The 19,572-nt window shown below is 43.1% G+C and overlaps 5 protein-coding genes across 7 annotated transcripts; 3 read left to right on the top strand and 2 right to left on the bottom strand.

The window, feature by feature from the left end:
• Positions 1-4,163: 4,163 nt before the first annotated feature.
• unpg (homeobox protein unplugged) lies at positions 4,164-9,397 on the bottom strand. 3 transcript variants are annotated; one of them, XM_002059265.4, is made up of 3 exons: positions 6,227-9,397; positions 4,745-4,983; positions 4,164-4,676 (listed from the first exon to the last, which is right to left on the bottom strand). In XM_002059265.4, the coding sequence occupies exons 1-3, from the start codon at positions 7,083-7,085 to the stop codon at positions 4,302-4,304; spliced, it is 1,473 nt and encodes a 490-aa protein (XP_002059301.1). In that variant the 5' UTR covers positions 7,086-9,397; the 3' UTR covers positions 4,164-4,301. The 3 variants fall into 3 exon arrangements, with proteins under 3 accessions (XP_002059301.1, XP_070065660.1, XP_032291571.1); XM_070209559.1 differs by having other exon boundaries at positions 4,745-5,005; positions 6,227-6,627; XM_032435680.2 differs by lacking the exon at positions 6,227-9,397 and adding an exon at positions 5,540-5,897.
• Positions 9,398-9,428: 31 nt separating this feature from the next.
• Nacalpha (nascent polypeptide associated complex protein alpha subunit) lies at positions 9,429-10,611 on the top strand. Its single transcript, XM_002059264.4, has 2 exons — positions 9,429-9,549; positions 9,777-10,611. The coding sequence occupies exon 2, from the start codon at positions 9,783-9,785 to the stop codon at positions 10,437-10,439; it is 657 nt and encodes a 218-aa protein (XP_002059300.1). The 5' UTR covers positions 9,429-9,549; positions 9,777-9,782; the 3' UTR covers positions 10,440-10,611.
• Dgkepsilon (diacylglycerol kinase epsilon) lies at positions 10,599-12,950 on the bottom strand. Its single transcript, XM_002059263.4, has 4 exons — positions 12,563-12,950; positions 11,475-12,491; positions 11,068-11,385; positions 10,599-11,012 (listed from the first exon to the last, which is right to left on the bottom strand). The coding sequence occupies exons 1-4, from the start codon at positions 12,725-12,727 to the stop codon at positions 10,875-10,877; spliced, it is 1,638 nt and encodes a 545-aa protein (XP_002059299.1). The 5' UTR covers positions 12,728-12,950; the 3' UTR covers positions 10,599-10,874.
• Positions 12,951-13,135: 185 nt separating this feature from the next.
• LOC6635946 (uncharacterized) lies at positions 13,136-16,073 on the top strand. Its single transcript, XM_070209558.1, has 3 exons — positions 13,136-13,322; positions 13,376-14,335; positions 14,408-16,073. Exons 1-3 carry the CDS (start codon positions 13,226-13,228, stop codon positions 15,871-15,873), a joined length of 2,523 nt encoding a protein of 840 aa, XP_070065659.1. The 5' UTR covers positions 13,136-13,225; the 3' UTR covers positions 15,874-16,073.
• A 144-nt stretch (positions 16,074-16,217) lies between these two features.
• Positions 16,218-18,459, top strand: Nepl10 (Neprilysin-like 10). Its single transcript, XM_015168888.3, has 2 exons — positions 16,218-16,762; positions 16,849-18,459. The coding sequence occupies exons 1-2, from the start codon at positions 16,226-16,228 to the stop codon at positions 18,196-18,198; spliced, it is 1,887 nt and encodes a 628-aa protein (XP_015024374.3). The 5' UTR covers positions 16,218-16,225; the 3' UTR covers positions 18,199-18,459.
• Positions 18,460-19,572: the final 1,113 nt, after the last annotated feature.

The following is a 19,572-nucleotide window of genomic DNA, read 5'->3' as shown; positions in this document are numbered from 1 at the left end:
TCCGTCACATTGCAGTACATTAAGCGCTTGCTAACCAGCGTTGAAAGCGTCCAAATTATAACAACAAAAAAACGAGACTCACCGAGAGTTGGCACTTATGTGGCCGGAAGCCGGTGGGCGGAACTAGAGCGCGTCCAGACAGACACAGACGAGAGCCAACTGTGTGTGGGTCGGTGGGCGTTGCAAAAAAGACGGTTCCCAAATTGCTAGCCAGGAGATGACAATGATGTGCTTTTTGTGCTGCAAACTTTTTTTTATTATTCCGAGATTTTTCCTTTTTTTGCCAACTCACCAAAAATCATATATATATATATATATATATATATATATATATATATATATATATATTGTTATAGCATTTTCTGTCTCTTTCCCTTCCTGTGGGGGTGCTGCCAGTTCCGAATGCTGTGGCATAAATTGTCCGTCGGTTTTTAGTCGCCACATCCACATGCTGATTGCTTTTGCGCCTAGTGCTCAGCGGGTAGCCGGTAAAACTTGACTGTCGACAGGAATATCAATTACTTAACTGAAACTCTCATCTTATCTGAGCAGTTTTATCAATTATCTGACGTCTGCACGTGTCCTTTGGATGGGTAACCAGTCAATAAAAATTTTACAGAGCACGTAGATTCGATGGCTGGCCTCGTAACTCATCCTAAACGATCTCTCTCCGGGCAGGACCACACACAGTGCTTTAAAAACCCAACAATTCAGAGTTTTTTCGGAAAACGTGCACACGACCAAATTTGCTTTATTATGCGGTCAGGATCATGCGATCTATGCGGTAGGGCGGAAGTACTTTCGGATAACAAAACAGTGATATATGTCCCTATGCCAATTATGCAAAAAAATACAATGGAGGCAGTCGATCATTTCTATAATCCACACGTTCTTACATTGTAAAGTATTAGGTAACTTGTTTTGGAGCTCTGTTAATTTTAGATCCAAGACTAGGTCACAAAATAAAATATTTATATTTAATTAGCTTGCACGAAATATCTAACAGTGTTTGACAAATGGCTTCCTTCGTGACCAAAACCCGAAAAATAATAGAAGTGCAGCCGCCAGCTGTGAAGTGATTTCAATATTTTCAAGGTTCAGTAATTCTTTTCTATGAATATTATTGAATTATTAATCTAGGCACATGCAGTCGGCGTTTTGTTTGTTTTCATGCCCTATAACTATTGAAGTTACTAAATAGGGTATAACAAAATGCCATATATTATAATTATATATTCTTAATGAGAAATTACATATTTTGTTTAAAAATCTTAATTTAATTTTATTTCTAAATTAAGACCCTTATCCTTGTCTAGCCTCATTTCTTAGCTATGATGACCACTTTATGATATATGATATGTGTAATGTATTGAATAATTAGGAACACCGTCGTTTTTGTCGCCCATTAATAAATAATTAATAAATAAATATTAGACCTCAAGCCTGGCAACAAATATTTTAAAATATAGTAAATATTTGCAATTTGATCTCGTGGATAGAGAGTATCTCATAGTCAGCTCTTTGACTCGGCATTCTAGCTTTTTTATTGTTATTATTACAAAAACAACAACAAATGTTTGCCCATAGTAATAATTATATTCAAATTGTTTGTGGAAATGTCAACCGACGGTCACTTCATTCGGGGGCGTTCAGCGTGAGTGTGGGCGTGGCATTAAAAAGGTGCAACGGCGGCAGCCAGACAATAATGAACATGCATTGTAAATAATGTATTAAGACATTAAATCGCTCATTGAGGCAATTTACATTCATTATTATTACGAGCTCATCGTACGTGCCCATAAGCCATGGGAATTGGGATAAGGATTGGTGGGTGAAGAGAGTAGAGAGCGGAGAAGGAAACGGAGACGGAGCCGGACCCGAGTCGGATTCGAATACCCGAGTACTGTAAATGGCCGTTTCAATCACTTATTTGTTGGGAAATTAATAAAATCATAAAAATGTAATTAATTAATTCACAAGGCAGAAGTGAAAAAAGAATAAAGAAAAATATGCAACACCGCCGGTAGCTGCCAGTCTGCATCGTGGAGTTGGTCTGGACTCCGATGGTCGTCTAATTCATTAGGGATTCAGGTGCGTGAATGCATTTTTCGGTTTTCAACAGAATTTTAACTGGCAACCGTGACAGACCCCAACGACAAGCCGTGGGTGCCTATAATCGACGAGGGGACTGCCGATTGACAGATCGCAGGCACAATACCAATCCAAGTGGGCAGCATTGCGATTATACGATTGCCAGGGCGGCCCGTCTCTTGATTGCGATTTCTACTGCTTGTTGTTTTCTGCCCACGGAGCAGTTCTCCCTCCTTCTGCTATGCATGCCACAGTGCAGTGATTTCTGTGACAAGAACAACGGATTATAAGTCGGTCTCGTACTCTTTGATATGGAATCGGGTCTAGTCGGCAACAATCTTGCACGAAAACTTAAGTTTGAAAAACATGCCACATGTTTTCAGTTTCCAGTTTCAGACTGGGCTCAACCGATTCTGCCATGGACATAAGCATAGAACTAAAAGGGACACAAGCAAATGGAGGGCGTGTCCACGCCTTATGACAAATTATGACAGCGAGCATTTCGTATTTGATTTATGAGCCGCTGCATTCAACTATGACCCCCTTTTTTCGAATTGGCCGGACTATGCTAACAGATTTCCTGTTGCCGAGATTGCAAAAAATTGCTCATTTTTTTAGTTTGAATATTTTAAATTGAGGGCACAATAATATTATTGATAAACTAAACTTAACTTCAAATACTGCACGTTCGGACACTAAACTCTTATTAAAGAGCATTTTAAATTATTATACTTTTTTAATCAGTTAACACATTTCTAAGGGTATATAAACTACGGTGCTTTAAATACAAATTTGTATTAATGATTTTAAAGTGATTTTTAACGTGGTGCATTATGGCTGTTTAATAGCTCAACACGACATAAATCCGGATATAATTAATGGCGTTATAATTTATAATAAAAGCTTTGCTCCTGATCCTGTGCCAGCTTTCCTGCCCGCCTCCCTGCCTGCCTGCCTCCCTGTTACTGGGCCACACAGACACTGACTTTAATGCTGGGTGAGGCTGAGACGTTCTTTAAATGAGCTACAATTCCAGTTTATTCCGTTAAAAGTCTGCTTTTACACATCTGTTGTATGACTCGCTGTCCAATTGAAAATTAGTTATCACAGAATAATTTGAATTTGTTGTGCAGCTCACACAGCAGCCACCGTAGCCGAACCAAACACTTCCTTTAGGAACATCAGCAGCAGCAGCAGCAGCAGCATCATCCAGTAGCACTTTGTTCATTTGCCGCAATTCTGATTCGGATACACAACATAGAAGAAAAAGAGCAGCAGTCAGAGCCGTATTCGCAGCCGGCACCAAATTGCCTGCAAAGTGTTACAATAATAAAAACTCATGCTTGGAGGCGTGTCCCAACATAAAACTGCAAACGATACGAGCCGACGGACAGAAGGAAGGATACAAGGGTGCCGGAATCATGCTTCCCCTTGCGCCCGGCTACATTTACAGGGTGGTTAGTTTTCTGCGCACATACACACAATTAGAGAGTTTTTTTTTTTGAATCTGCAAACAAAAGTCAATTGTCGTGGCAAATAAGTCGCTAATGCAATTAACAATTCACACACATACACAGAGCAGAGCCCCTTTCGTTTGGGCATTACAAAACTAATAACTCACCATGCGTGCGCCCTCCTCGCGATTCTGCCGTGATCCTGGGCCTATGGCTGTTTCTGTTCCTGGCTCTCGCGCTGAAGAGGCGTGACACGTGAGACACCTGGAGTGATTGTTTGATGCGGCCTGGAGGAGTCGTTACCAACTCTCATGCGACAATTTGGTGCGTTAAATCACAAAAATTAGTCACACTCTGAGAACTGGGAAAGGCTCGACGAGTTGCTGCGACATTTGCCTCCAGGGCCTCCGTGCCGAATTGCCCAAATTGGTAGTTTAATTGTTCCAATTGACACCGAAACTTGTTTGTCCCTCGAGTGGCCCAAAATAAATGGGCAATGCGAGCTGATTTTGTCAGCTTGTAGGCGTAAACGGTTGGCCAGAAATTTATTGTGGTGGTTAACTGTAAATTATGATCAGCATTTAAGCTGTTAAGCATTAAACTAAATCCTTGGCTCAATTCAATTGTGTTTATTTACAAATCTTGGTCTCTACACTTAAGTCAAATTAAAGGGGGGGGACAATTCGTATGTACAAAGATAACTCAGCAAAAAACGTTAACAAAAATGTTTTTGGTGCAACTTTGGGTCGTACTCCTTCAATAAATACTACGCGCCAGGGCCAGAGAGGCGGCGGGACTTGGCGCTAGTGCGCCAATCGGTGGCATACCGACTCCCATGGCCACGCCTACTCCTACGGATGAAGAAGCAGGGCCAGCGCTGGCATTGAACTTCTCAAAGCCACTAATCGCTTCCGTTGATAGCTTCTTGCGCAGATCCGGCTTGGGTCCGCTGAGGCACATTTTCTCCAGCTGCTGGTGCTGGGAGCGCACCGCAAACCGATTTACATGCACGGGTATGGGCACCACGATTTTAGTGCCGCTGGCACTGCCGTTCCGACCCAATCCGTGCGACGTGAGTCCGGCCTTGACCCGTTTCCATTTGGCTCGACGATTTTGAAACCAGATTTTCACCTGGGCAAATATAGAGAAAGAGAGAGGTATTAAGTGTTTGTTTTGGAGTCGCATAGTCGTAAACCCACCTGCACTTCACTCAATTTCAGACTTGTGGCTATTTGACTGCGCTCTGTTAGGCTAAGATACTTTTTGGCATGGAACTCGCGTTCAAGCTCGAGCAGCTGTTCCGATGTGAACGCCGTGCGCCGCCGTCGCGACTTGGAGCTGTTGCTGCTACCGCTTTGGGACTCCTTGCCGCCGGCCTCATGTCGCGAGTGGCCGCCATCGTCATCACTGCAATCCTCACTGTCCGAGTTTGTATAAGCTACGCATTTAAGGGATGAAGTCTTTAACAGATTATTTATGAATTTGCGTTGTCTTATGCATCGAGTTGAAAGTTCTCCTAGGTCTATCTATCCTTTGGCTTCAACAATATATGTATTAACAATAATTGAGTTCCCAAACATCCTGTATACTCGTATTTGGCCTTCGCATTGAATTCGCCCATTAACAGCCCTTAACAACTTCTGATGCTGACTTCTGCTTCTGGCGTAAATGGGCTGTGTCATAACTTGCGGCAAACATATTTATTTATAACTGGATACATGTGTGTCCACACTTGACTTGGCCGACCGACGGCTTCCATCCCAATTTAACAACAACAACAAAGCCTCACTTGAAACTTAATAAGCGTTTGTTTTTCATGTCTGAGTGTGAGTGTGTGTGAGTGTGAATGTTATACGTTCCACTGACAGAAGCCGAGGTTGAGGATAAGGATGAGAGTGAGGGTGAGGGTGAGGGTGAGTGTGAGAGCAAGTCGTTCATCCCTTCGGTATGCCTGATTATTTTGGTTAACGCTTAAGCGCTTTTTTAACACTTACACGCTTCAGATATGCCTATTGCCAGCGTTGTCACTGATTTATATGTGCCCTCATCATCTTCCCACTCCCGGGGGTAGATCGCACCAATGAGCTCTCCCCCCAACATAACATGAAATTCAGTTATGAATACATTATATGGCAATTCGTTACGCCCAACTCCACTCGTACACAAGGAGACTCCATGGGCATGGATGTCCGAAGGATATGCTGAGGACTCATTAAAATGCGGTTTGCTAAAAGTTTTCTTATTCGTTACGTTTTCCATTTCAATGACTAAATCGTTACGTTTGTCAAAATGTCAGCTCCATTTTGATGTTATTGTTGAGCTCTCTCTCCTACTCTCTCTCTCACTCTCTATCAGTCTGTTTTCTCCTCTGAGCAAGAGTTGAGAACTTTGCAGTTTTGATTGACACCAAACATTGGGTCGTAATGCGTTTTATGCTAATTTTGCCTATGACTTGACTGCGTCATTTAAATTACCATGACAAAACCACTTTAGTCCGCAGACCGTAAGGAGCCGCTGGGGTTACAGAACATGATAATTATGCCCATGATTAAGTACTAGGTTTCACGATTGAGTTTAAAAGATAGCTCTTATTAAAAAATCAGTTCAGGCCTTTTAGCCAAGATCATATTCCTTATGAACGTGTCAAATACAAAGAAATAATCTATAATTTGTGCACTTACCTCCGTTCCGACTTTTATCAAGCTCTGCAGCGTAGTTTTGGGGGGACATCGTGAGGCTGATGTCGCTGCAGGAATCACCGCTACACTCGTAGTCCTCGTCCATGCCCACATCAACCGCTGGCTCCGTGGGGCTATGAGGCTTTGAGGGTGATGATTGCTGAGACGACGGCTCCTGCGTCGAAGCCAGTGCCAGTGGCTGATGTTGACTCTCGTCCTGGTCACGCGTAGCAGCCATGTGCTGGAGTCGCGCATGTACGCTTAAATTGTGAACATAATCCTGATTCATGAGTTCCGCAAGGCGACGATAACTTAGATCCGATGTCGTCGTGGCAGCTGCAGCAGCATTGAACGGCAGAAAACGGGTGTCCAGTGGATGCGCCAATGGCAGACGATGCGTCAACTCAGCATCATTGGGCTTTGTCGGACTAAGGCTTAGGCCGTCCAAGGCGTGCGTTGGTTGCAGTGGCAGTGGGGGCGCTAGTTGGGGCTGAGGCTCCTTACCGTTAAAGGGCCCGCCCAGGTAGCCGCCGCCGGCAATCAAATGAGTGAGCCGCTCGTGATTCTGGGCAAAGTAGCCATGCAGCCAGGGATTGTAAAGTGGAAACTGGGTCAGACCCAGGGCAGAGCTGGCCACCAAAGCACGTGCATTTAGCTCTTGATTACTATTCCGTTCCCGTTCCCGGTCCAGTTCCGTTTCTCTTTCCCTTTTCCTTTCCAGCTCGACATTGGAAGAAGGAACAACAGCAGGTGTTTGATTCGCAATTAGACTCTCAATGGAGAAAGGTTTCGGAAACGGCTTGCTGACCAACTTGGTGCTGCTCTCCACCGGTGGTAGCAGCGCCGTGTGCTCGTTTTGCATATCAACTTATTATTTGGCCACTTGCTTAGACTTTTTAAAAAGCGTCACGTGTGCGCGCAACGTTGACGCAGTGAACCGTTCAAAGATCTGCGCGCAAATGAAAGCCAATACAGCCACATGCACTTCACAGCACAGTCGGGCACCCAATGCTATCAAACAAAGCAACCACCACTGCACATACGCACACGATCTGGGCGCGAGAGCAAGAGAGAGGGAGATAGTCGGAGAGCAAGAAAGAGCTAGCTCCGCCTCGTTAATGGCCAATATGGCGCGCAGTGTTTGAGCGCTGCCCGCCTGTGATTGGCTGAACGATAATTGCTGCCAAACCGGTTGAGCTTGTCTGTTTTCTATTTGTGTTGGGGTTGTTCTTGGGGCTAGAAACACACACATACACACACACACACACACACAAGCGTCTCCCTAATCGCTTTCAAGTCATGCGGTAATCAGACTCAGACTCAGATTAACCATGGGGGAAGAGAATAATTCGCCGATTCTTCTACTTGGACCAAGCTTAGTTTATGATATGATTGGGTCGACATACGAGAATCTCGAGTGGCATATTAACGGAGCAATTTCGATTTAAACGTGAGTGCAGATAACAGCAACACTTGCATATATTCTAGAGTTTTGCATTACTCATAAACGCTGGTTTTTTATCTATTTATATATGAGTACACTATATGTGGATTAATTTCTATGAATTAAAATAACTTGACTAAATTCATTTGCTGAAAGAATAACATAAGGGACAGCAAAGCAAGCCAAGGCTAGCACAGCAAAAGAAAGTGACCCTCTTTCTTGGGGCTTGTTTTGCGAAGCCTAAAATGTAATATAATTTTATCTTAAGGAATAATGCCTTCCGACGCTTGGATAGTGTGTTATCCATGTTCTTCCAAAAATATCAGTAATGTGTTCAGCTCTTGAACCCTTTCTTCGGTCGTAGCTTAATTTGCCATAATATATCAATTCGACCCTCACACTAATTGTTATGCTAGCCACACTTCACACGGTTGTCAATTTGCATATGTGGTTTAAATTGGCCATAATTGACCAAATTTTTGGCAATCGAAAAAAAAATGTATTTGTTTGCTGAAACGCAAGCTATTGAAAGCAATTAAAAAGCATTTGGTCACGTTTGAGTGTTTGAAATATTTTACGAGCTTTAAATTGCAATTCGAGTAGATTGAGTTTCTTTAGTTTGCATTGGGCATAAATTACAATATAATTATGCGCCTTGTTGGCGATTATTGTTATTATGACAAAAGCTTGTGATTTTTTGGCATTGCGTCAATTAAACTTGGCAGAGAATTCTGTAAGGAAATTTTATATATTGTACATACATATGTGTTTAAACGCATATACATTTTGAATTTGCAAGACCCCTCTTTGCGGAAAACGGACAAATTAACGAAATCCAACGAAGCGTATCATGCGCTCAAATAAATCAGTGCTCTGTTGACACCCGGGATGTGGCCTAACCAAGACGACTGACTATAGTGGCCCCAGACACAGATGCTGAAATACAACAACGTCGCGCACAAATCGAAATTATTTACTGACAAATTGTTGCGAATGCTTCGCATAGCTGGGACTCGTTTGCAGTGCTTAAAAATGCGCACAAAATAAAACACAACAATTACAACTGCAGCCAGACGTGAGTGCATCAATTTCTGTATGATGAAAACCAAATAGTTTACTAGAGACTTGTTACATTGTGTGTGCCTGCCAGCCCCTAAATTATATCGTTCAGCTAATACAAATTTAATAATCATTACGTTTTGGTTCTGAAATGCGAAGTCGAACATGTGTTCGCTGTTAACCGCAACACATAACGAGAGCTGTCCAATGTTTACCCAGCAATTGGCACGCCCACTTTACAATTTGTGCACAGGATCCTGCATGGGCACAGCAACTGCTCTCCATAATTGTGTCATTTTAACCCTTTATACAGCCAGAACTTTGTTGCCGTAATTGTAAAACTGTAATTATGACCTGTATATCAATTGTTTATACGGTTTAATTGGAAATTGGAAAGTAATTACAGTTATTACAGTTGATACATGTCTACTTGTTATGTGGAGGCATTGTTTATACAGAAATAGATTTGAGTATGCCCATAAATAAAAAAATATTTGATCTATTGACATTTTGGTATCTCGTATTTAAAACAGTTTATTTGTACCTTTATTGGGGGATTTTGTCCTCAATAGCACTGTCCAAAATAGCACTTCGGCCTGGTAATTATAAACAATGCGCTGAATATCATAGCAAAAAGCTTCCAACAGATAGCACTCGTATGTCGATTTTCCTTAAATCATTAGTTATCGATTACGCTGCTAAACAATGAAAATGTTCAGTAGTGGTTGCCACTATAATGCCTATCCCAGCTTTCTACCAGGTGGCAACACTTCTTTTTCACTAAAAACGTTTTGCGATTCCGTGGTGTAGCCGCTTTTAATAGGTAAATAATTATTTATTTTACCTGACATCACGTTTTTAAAGTATGAGCTGAGAATTCCATAGAAAAGAGCTTGGCTTGAATTATAATATTTTATATATATTGCAATAGTTGTTCCAATAATTTCAGAGAAATAGGTCTCGAAAAATCGATGGCAAAATGTCCCCCATCGCCGACTTGTAAAATATTACACTTTAAATTTAACATCGTTACTTTTGTGTTTTTGATAGGTAAACATGCCTGAGCTCACTGAAATCAAAAATGAGGCACCTTCGACCTCCGCTGAGGCGAAGCAGTCTGAGGACGTTGATGTGCGCGTCGAGGATGATGGTAGCGAGAGTGATTCGGATATAATACCCGAATTGGAGGAGGCTGACACAGGCACCACACAGCTGGGCGGCGGTGCCACAGGTCTGCCCATCGATGTTGTCTCCAAGGCAAAGCAATCACGCGGTGAGAAGAAGGCACGCAAAATCATGCTCAAGCTTGGCCTAAAGCAAATTCAGGGTGTCAATCGAGTCACCATACGCAAGTCTAAAAATATTTTGTTCGTCATCAACAATCCGGATGTGTACAAGAACCCACACAGCGATACCTATATTGTTTTTGGTGAGGCTAAGATCGAGGACTTGTCGCAGCAGGCACAAGTAGCTGCCGCCGAGAAGTTCAAGGCACCAGAAGCGGCTGGCGCTGCTGATAGCGTTGGTGCCACCACTTCAGTGGCTCCAATTGCAGAAGAAGATGAGGAAGAGGTTGATGACACGGGCGTCGACGAAAAGGATATTGAGTTAGTCATAACGCAGGCGAATACGACGCGTGCAAAGGCCATAAAGGCACTGAAAAACAACAACAACGACATCGTTAATGCCATTATGGAGCTTACTATGCTCTAAGGGCCACGGAGGAACATCGCTGCTTTCGTTGATTACCCGCCTTTCGATAAAATACAAATAAACAAACCCAAATCCCAAATGTTATGTGCATGCGTCTCTGCATGTTAAACACCAGTCGAACATTTAACAAATTAACAGGAGAAGAATAAAGTGACATGCTTTAAAAAGTCAATATCTAAAACATTTTACTTAATTTTTTAATCCCAGATAGTATCTGGATGTTAATCTTATGTTTTGGTATATTGTGTAGAGTTGGGTGGCTTAGTTTCGCTTCGTTTTCTAATTAATTAGAAATTTTAAATTCTGGCTAACTACAATCTTAAGCGAGTACCTTAGGTAAGCTTAGTTGGGAAAGAGATTCTAGTAAAGCGAAAGTTAAGTACAAGTTTACATCATCCATGTGGCACAGGGTTATTTTATGGTTTAGCATAGTTGCTACTGCAACTGGGTGGGAGTTGGTGCTTCTGCCTTTAGCACACGAGCTTGGCTGCGCGCCTGTAGGCGTATATCCGCCGGCGCCTGCATCCAGGGCTCGCCGTCCGCCTGCATGGGCACCGTGCCATTCACACGCAGCTGCAATGAGATTTAATTAACCTAAATCTTTTCAAATATGCCAGTGATCACAAACCCGTATCTGCTTGGCCTGGCCGATGCGCACGGGCTTGCTTATGTTGCACTGAAGCTGGGCAATATGAAATGATGAGACTATGCCAAACACTTCCATCATGCCATCAGATATTGAGTTTACAATTCGCACGTCGCCATTGGAATTGCTCAGCTCGCATAGTTTGCACCCAGCGCCCCATGAATCAATGTTTAGAAACACCAGGGATTGTAGTTGCGGTAGTTCGATTAGCCTATTATCTAGATGGAGTTCCAGTTTCTGTTCAATGCGTTCACAATCCGGTTGCATGACCTGCTGTGTGCCAAATGTGAAGTACAACAACTATGCGAGAGGCAATGTACGAAAATGGGAAATAGAAATATTTCAATAAAAACAAAATATGGAAACCTAAATCGTTTCATGCGGCGCACCTTATTAAATATGCGACTGCTGAGCAGATAAAATCGAGATTCACGCGTTTTGTGAAAGTTGTACGTAATGTACGCATCCACACCCACGCTAAAATAGTTATAGACGTGTATGGTCTTTGTGGGATGTCTTTGTATAGGAAGGCGATAGTGCAACTTCTCAATTTGCAGATCATATCGATCAAGATTTACAGATCTTGCGCGTCTAACGCTACGCAGTATCTGTAGCGGATCAATAACGGAGGGAGGCTCAGCGCCCCAGCCTAGCACGCGTGACAAATCGTTTCCAGTGCCCAGTGGAATAATTGCCACGGACGGTTGAGGCTTTATGTTTAGCGTATAGATGGTGTTGAGCACCCAGCCAATCGTTCCATCGCCACCCGCGACTAGTATGCGACAAGGGCGTGGACTGGTTTTGGCCGCCCACTGCAGCGCATCCTGCGGACCTCGTGTGCCAAGTTCCATGACCTGCATTGGATGCAAATAACCACGCAGCAACGACAAGACATTTGAGCCCGTGCTACTTCCAGATTTTGTATTGGCGATTACTATCAACGGCTCCCAATTCTCAACATCAGGCGGCTTGATGCCTGCGAGATGCAAACGCACAGATTCACGTGTCCTGGCTGCTACAATACTGTAGGGCGGATATATCATGTCCCGAAACTCGCCAAAGTCACACTCGGCCTTACTATCCACGTTCTTGTAACAGTTGTCGTGGTAACACCGTTGACACCAGGCACATCTCCAGCCATAAAGACCTGGATCAGAGCTGCTACTATGATGATCCAGTTCTGCCTCCTGGCCACATTCTGCGCAAATGTAGTTCATTGGCAAATTTCCACGCACCCACAAATGACGCACTGTATTTACGTTTCGCAGCCATTTGTCCTTACAGTGATACCGAGCGTCCGCCTGCCGCTGACACGTCGGCTCAGAATGCGTGCAAATACCGCAACAGTCGCAGAAGAGGCCCGCAGATGGCGTCAACAAAATTTCACACACATTACAAAAGCAGGCCTACGCACAGTTATAAGATATAATAGTAATAAGCACCGCTGATGTTTTTTTTTTAATTGTTAAGTGCTTACCTGTTCAATTATTTTTATTGATTTCCAGCTGTGACGTGTTTTGCCTGATATGCAAATGACAACATCTTCCGCTAATATGCTGCGACAAAAAACGAAGAGCACACTCAGCGCTACAAGCGAACCAATGAGCGCCTCCACACTCAGCTCAATGCTGGCGATATCCATATATAAGCAATCACTGTATTACACAAAATGCTCTAAGATGGTTACATTATCCCTGTTTTTGTTTAATTTTTAATGGATGGCCTAGCTAATTATAGCCAGTGCTGCAAAATGCATACATATACGCAACTAACGTAATTTGAGACAGTCCATGTTTCAGAATTGGCATTGGCGATTTCTTTATTCAAATTATTGTTTATTTATATTTTTTTTCTTTTTACTGTTTTGCTACATATATAATATAATCAGATATCAACTTATGGTATCCAAGATCTATGAATATTTGGACATATGAAGATCAAAACAAGTTTCGCTCTAGGGACAATGTCTGCAATTTCATATTTTATACGATAGTTTCGATTTCGATTAATATTGTACCGTCCTATATCAAAGAGTGACCGAGCAGTGTTGCGAAGCTCTGTCAGAGTCACCGCACGTGGAGGCACACATTGTTTAAAAACATTTTTTCGCTAGCGAAACGTGAGTTGGAAGGATTTAAATATGGGACGCAAAGCAGAATATAGTGAAAAACAAAAGAAGGGACCCGGTCGTAAGGCCCGAAAACAGGGACCACCCAAGTTTCCAAAGAAATCATTCGGTATTGTAACTACGCTAATGCCGTTTAGCAAATATTAAATTGTTTATTTGCAGCACCGCTTGACGATGAGGACAAGCGACTGTCGCACCGTCAAAAACAACGTGTGGCTAAACGGGAACAAAAGAAAGTAGTGCAGAAATCTAAATTGAAGGAGAAACGTACTCACCAGCCCCGTAGGCAAAAGGAATATAACAGCGAAAGCGAGCCCGAAGAGAAGCAACAGGCGGAGTCTTCGGACGAGGAAGTCCCAAAACTTGTGCCAGTCAAAAAAAAAAATTCAAATGGTTTCACAGATGATAACAAGGACTGGCTAAAGCTAAAATCAAAAAAGCAACAAAATACGATTAAGAAACATTCAGATGAGGAAGATCTAGATGAAGAGCAAGAGTCTGAAAATGAATTTGAAGCTGATTCAGATGGGGAACTAGAGGAAAAGGATAATGAAGGGACAGATGGGGAAGAGGAAGAGTCTATCGATGACGATGATGATGATGATGCTCAAGTTGGTAAATTGGACGATCTTTTTGATGATGACGAGGGCAACTCCGAACAAGATGTAGACAGTGAAAATGATGAAGAATGTGCCACTGATGATGATGATGATGACGATGAGGATGATGATGATGATGATGATGACGACGACGACGACAAGCTGCCAATTGAGCGCGCCAACAAAAAACTGAAGAAGCGTCAGGACAAGGATGCAAAATTGGCTCATGAGGAGATGCAAATGTCTGTCGATCAGGCTGAAGTGTTCCATTTGCCTGAACCCGGTGAAGACGCTGATAAGGAGTTGTCATTACAGGATGTTCAGCAGCGCATTAAAGATATTACACAGGTGCTCGCGGACTTCGGCAAGTTTCGGGAGGAAGGTCGCTCACGCAGCGAGTATGTAGATCAGCTGCGTCAGGACCTGTGCTTGTACTACAGCTACAATGAGTTTCTCATGTCCAAATTAATGGATATATTTAAGTTGAGCGATCTGATGGATTATTTAGAGGCTTCAGAGGTAGGTTATCAAAACCGTTACTGTAAGCCTGTGTTAATTCCACATCTATAACCTTTTCGTTCTTTCTTTCAGGTAGCGCGACCGTTGACCATCCGCACAAATTCGTTAAAAACACGTCGCCGTGACCTCGCTGGTGCGTTAATAAATCGAGGTGTTAATCTTGATCCGCTGGGCAAGTGGACAAACGTCGGCCTTGTAATTTTCAACTCAACGGTTCCGTTGGGCGCCACGCCTGAGTATCTGGCAGGACATTATATGGTTCAGGGCGCCTCCTCTATGCTGCCAGTAATTGCGTTGGCTCCACAGGAGAACGAACGGGTGTTGGACATGTGCTCTGCACCAGGCGGCAAAGGTTCACATATAGCAGCCGTTATGAAGAACACGGGTGTGCTGTTTGCGAACGATGCAAATAGGGACCGCATCAAGGCCGTTGTGGCCAACTTTCACCGTTTAGGGATTGTGAATGCGGTTGTCAGCTGTGAAGATGCCACTAAGTTCAGAAGTATAATGACGGGCTTTGATCGAGTGCTGCTCGATGCGCCCTGCACAGGCACCGGCGTTGTCTCGAAGGATCCGAGTGTTAAGACTACCAAGTCAGAGATTGATGTGCAACGTTGTTATAATTTGCAGCGTAAGCTTTTGCTCACTGCCATTGATTGTGTGGATGCAAAATCAGCCACTGGCGGATATATAGTGTATTCCACTTGCTCCGTCCTGCCCGAGGAGAACGAGTGGGTCATTGATTATGCTCTTAAGAAGCGTAATGTAAAGCTAGTGCCCCTTGGAATTGATTTTGGTGAGCCTGGTTTTACCAAGTTCCGTCAGCATCGCTATCACCCAAGCTTACATTTGAGCAAGCGGTTTTATCCACATACAAACAATATGGATGGCTTTTATGTGGCCAAGCTGAAAAAGTTTTCGAACACCATTCCTATAACCAAAGAGGAGCAGGAAGCGGATGAGAAGCAACTTGACGACGCAATTGCATCAGATCAGGCCGAGCCAAATACGGCAGCAGATAACGAGGAGGAGACAATAGCCCCTGAAGCACCACGCAAAACGCTCGGAAAACGAGCTGGAAAGCCCAGCCTAACAGATGTGGAACAAGACCTAAAAAAGAAAAAGCTTGAAAAAGCTAAGACAAAATATGTAGCCAAGGTGTTTGAAAAGCCCATCAAAATGACGAACAAGATAAGTAAAGAGTCAACGTCGCCTGTTGCAGATACGCCTAAGGTCAAAAAAGAGCAGACCATTTCACAAGAGTCACCATCGAGCAATAAAAAAGAGAAAAGCGTAAAAAAAGAACAGCAACCGGACGCCCAAAAAAATGGACAAAAGCCAAGCAGCAAGGCGCAGCCGCAACACAAAACTAAGCTGACTAATAAGCTCTCACAGGCGCCGCGTATGGATGTGGATGAACTACCATTACTGGAGGGTAAGCCCATTAAAAGGCAAAATAAACTTAAGCAAAAGTCCAAACAGCTGGGACAGTTGACAAAATCCAAGAAGCCAGTGGACAGAAAACAAAAGTTTAAAAAATAAGCATAAATCATTCTAATTTCTATAGTTTAATTGAAATATTTTGTTGGGTGTCAAAGCTTTTTAAGCTGTACATATCCAATTATTTGTTTTTATAATAAGAACAAAATAGTTGGATTTTAAATATATTTACAACCATCATTACAGCTGTATGTATTTTATTAAAGCTTAACATTAAACTGTTTTATCACAATGTTTCTTGACCGGCTTTGTTCACATATGTTGGGGGCAATGTATTTTAACTTTGAAATCCAGCTCTGATTGTTGCAACCACAATCATTTACGCGAGCTGAAAATTAAATTGAAGCTCATGCAAGCTTGTTGATAAGGCTGTCGCTGGATGTGGATGGGTTGAATGACAAGTTTGGTGTCCAGTATGAGACGGGAAACTGAAATGTCGAGTGTACTAATGGGCTTGCTGTGCCTTGTGCCGGCTTTGGCCCAATCACAAGTGGATATTAATGCGGCCACGATGCAAAATATTTATTCAAATCTGGATGCTCGTATCTCACCCTGTAATAATTTCTGGGCGTACGCATGTGGAAATTGGTCTTTTAACTACGTGGACAACTTTGCACTGGCGGAAGAGACTTATGCCAATGAAATGCTGAGAGTGCTGAGAGACAATCGCCTTATTCAGCGGGGGACAGCACCACGCCTATACAATAATATGTTCGACTACTTTACCGCTTGTGCTAAAAATCAAACTGAGGAGCTCCAACTGCCTCATGAACTAACCTTTTACTACTTCGAATGGATACGAGCAATGGCAAGGCTGCGCAAATATGGTTTGAATGGTGTTTTTTTCGAGGAGACGGCGGATGTGGCCTACAACGACTCGCTACGTTTTGTAGTACAGCTGAAAATGCCAGCCGCTCAAAGCAATTATATGGTAAGTTAATAAACAAATTATTTAATAAAAATTCAATGTTTGTCCCAATACCAAATAATAATTATGCCTTACCCCGTATCTTTTAGCCCATATTGCTTTTTAAGCCTGAGATTCAACAATTGGAAAGAGATCTACGTGCATTGTACGAGAAATATCGCAGAAACGAGCCCCTATTGCAATCCTGGACGCTGGGCAGACTCAAGCAGGAAATACCTCAAATCGACTGGCAAATATACTTTAGAGAGCTGCTGGAAGTGGAGCCAAGTGATACCGAGCTTCGTGTAGAGGTCAGTGATGTGGAGTACTTACGAGCCTTGGGCGAGCTGCTGCGGCGCTGCAACAAAACTAGCTTGGAACTATATCTACGTGTGCAGTTTGCCAATTTTGCAAGAGAAGTCAATCCCAGTTCGGGGCATGCTCCAAGAGTTCATAGTTGCATACATCATATGCGCGCCCTACTGCCGCTGGGTATGAACTACATATACGATCGATACATATACAGGACCCGGTCACAGGACACGGGGCAGCTGCAAACTATTTTTGACAGCTTACGTGGTATGTTTGGCAAGTACTTGGATTGGAATCGATTACAGTTGAGTCCACAGCAAATACAATATTTGCATGCCAAACTTGCGGTCATGCAGCTGAAACTGGGTAATCTACCGGATGCGACAACGACAGAGGATTTCTTCGATAGCCATTATGCCAGTGCCAGATTTTCACGTTCCGAGTTCCAGCAAAATCTATGGCAGGCTTTGCGCCTGCGAACGCGTCTGCAGCATGCTCCTTTGCTGCAGCCTGGAGCTACTTTGCAACTGAATCACTACTATGTCAACGACGATCTGTTCAGAGCACGCAATGCACCCTACTTTGAGCATGAACGCAATACGCTGACGGTGCCTTTGATCTTTTTGCAGTGGCCGTTTTACGATCATCGGCAACATTCAATTTTTCAACACAGTCTGATGGGGTTTATTCTAGCACACGAGCTGAGTCACGCCTTTGAGCAGGACGGCATACTCTTCGATTTCGCCGGCAACGAGTCTCCACTGGGTATGCACATACGCCAAAATTCAAAATTTGAAAATGCCCTACAGTGTGTCCTGCAGACGCCAACAAAATCTCTGAGGGAGCGACTAGCGGATTTAAACGGCCTGCAACTGGCATATGATACGTTCTTTGGCATGGGCCATGACTCGCAGCGGTTTGAGTATCAGCCGTATGCATTTGAAAAGGAGTTTCCGGCTCCGCAGCTGTTCCATTTGAACTTTGCGCAGTTTTTTTGTGGCCGATTGCCACCAGCCATTGGGCATGACATGGACGACGTGCGAGTCAACGAAGCTGAAAAAAATTTGCATCAATTTTCTATTGATTTCAGGTGTCGGCATCAGTCACCTTTGAGCAGCTGTGAAATGTGGCGCCCAGCAAGCATTTAAATGTATAGTCCACTTGGAAACTATATATATAAAGGTGTATAAAAAAACGAGTTCAAGCCTCAAGGGTGAGCTTTTTCAGGCTAAACTTAACTAGGTGTTGTACGTTTACCTTAGGTTTGACAACTTTATTCGACTTATACATATAAAAAAAAAAATATTAATAATTTTTCAGCTCAATATACACACAACATGCAAACATGTGTGTATTGAAATACGATTGTCATATTTGTTACTTCTATTTGAAAAATAATAAAACATGGCTTTACATGATAATACGTACCAGTTTTTTCAATGGCTACATTTAAAATGTATGCCGCCGCCACCGTCAAGCCCATGTCACCTCCTCCTCCAATATTACAGCCGCCACTTCCACCATTGCTTCAGCCGTCGCATACTCATGCATTCCGCATACATACATGCATACATATAATCACACGCGCACACACACACACACACACACACACACACACACACACACACACACACACACGCACACACACACACACACACACACACGCACACACGCACACACGCACACACGCGCACACGCGCACACACACACACACACACACACACACACACACACACACACACACACACACACACACACACACACACCACGCACACACGCACACACACACACACACACACACACACATGCATACATACATACATACATACATACATACACCTGCATACATACATACACCATACATACATACACCATACATACATACATACACCTACATACATACACCATACATACATACATACACCTACATACATACATACACCATACATACATATATGCCTACTTATCTACTTACCCACACCACCGCCCTCTGGTCCACCGCCTCGAGCTGCTCCTCCACCGGCCGCTGGCGCCAACGTTTCCTGTATTGTTGAATTTCAGCAGAGCCTACATGAATTTTTGAGAATCGAGGAGGAGAGCTCTTGGTAGAAATTCGTTTTATTTAAATTTGCAGCACAGTGACAAATAGGCTTTGTCTGCGTTTGGTATTCGAAAATAAACATGCACGCAAACATATATACATAAATACATACAAACATGCATGCATATACTAGGACACACACGACCGCACACATACATACATACATACATACACACGCACGCAAAAGCATAATCTTTTGAAAATCGGATGAGATTTGTCCGAGTTATGGGGGTGGGAAACTTTCATCTATTTCTATATCGGATATTTAGGACTACCATTTCCTCATGAATTTTGACTTAAAATAGTGTTGCCAGATTTAGATGCAGAATCGATCTAGAGGCCAAACCATGAAGACCTTATGACCGAGCTATGGGGGTTGGAAATGTTGACCTATGTCTATATAGGATAATTAAGGGTAGCA

Source organism: Drosophila virilis, chromosome 5 (assembly GCF_030788295.1).
Source record: "Drosophila virilis strain 15010-1051.87 chromosome 5, Dvir_AGI_RSII-ME, whole genome shotgun sequence".
Taxonomy (NCBI): Eukaryota; Metazoa; Arthropoda; class Insecta; order Diptera; family Drosophilidae; genus Drosophila; species Drosophila virilis.
This window is presented reverse-complemented; position numbering and strand designations above follow the sequence as displayed.

Coding starts and splice junctions, on each gene's coding strand:
- unpg (XM_002059265.4), bottom strand. CDS start 7,085: ATGCAAAACGAGCACACGGCGCTGCTACCACCGGTGGAGAGCAGCACC. Junction 4,984..6,226: donor TGATAAAAGTCGGAACGGAG/GTAAGTGCACAA, acceptor TTAAATGCGTAG/CTTATACAAACTCGGACAGT. Junction 4,677..4,744: donor TGAAATTGAGTGAAGTGCAG/GTGGGTTTACGA, acceptor ATATTTGCCCAG/GTGAAAATCTGGTTTCAAAA.
- Nacalpha (XM_002059264.4), top strand. CDS start 9,783: ATGCCTGAGCTCACTGAAATCAAAAATGAGGCACCTTCGACCTCCGCT.
- Dgkepsilon (XM_002059263.4), bottom strand. CDS start 12,727: ATGGATATCGCCAGCATTGAGCTGAGTGTGGAGGCGCTCATTGGTTCG. Junction 11,386..11,474: donor GCAGTCGCATATTTAATAAG/GTGCGCCGCATG, acceptor CCTCTCGCATAG/TTGTTGTACTTCACATTTGG. Junction 11,013..11,067: donor GCCAGGCCAAGCAGATACGG/GTTTGTGATCAC, acceptor ATCTCATTGCAG/CTGCGTGTGAATGGCACGGT.
- LOC6635946 (XM_070209558.1), top strand. CDS start 13,226: ATGGGACGCAAAGCAGAATATAGTGAAAAACAAAAGAAGGGACCCGGT. Junction 13,323..13,375: donor GTTTCCAAAGAAATCATTCG/GTATTGTAACTA, acceptor GTTTATTTGCAG/CACCGCTTGACGATGAGGAC. Junction 14,336..14,407: donor TTTAGAGGCTTCAGAGGTAG/GTTATCAAAACC, acceptor TCTTTCAGGTAG/CGCGACCGTTGACCATCCGC.
- Nepl10 (XM_015168888.3), top strand. CDS start 16,226: ATGACAAGTTTGGTGTCCAGTATGAGACGGGAAACTGAAATGTCGAGT. Junction 16,763..16,848: donor CCGCTCAAAGCAATTATATG/GTAAGTTAATAA, acceptor CGTATCTTTTAG/CCCATATTGCTTTTTAAGCC.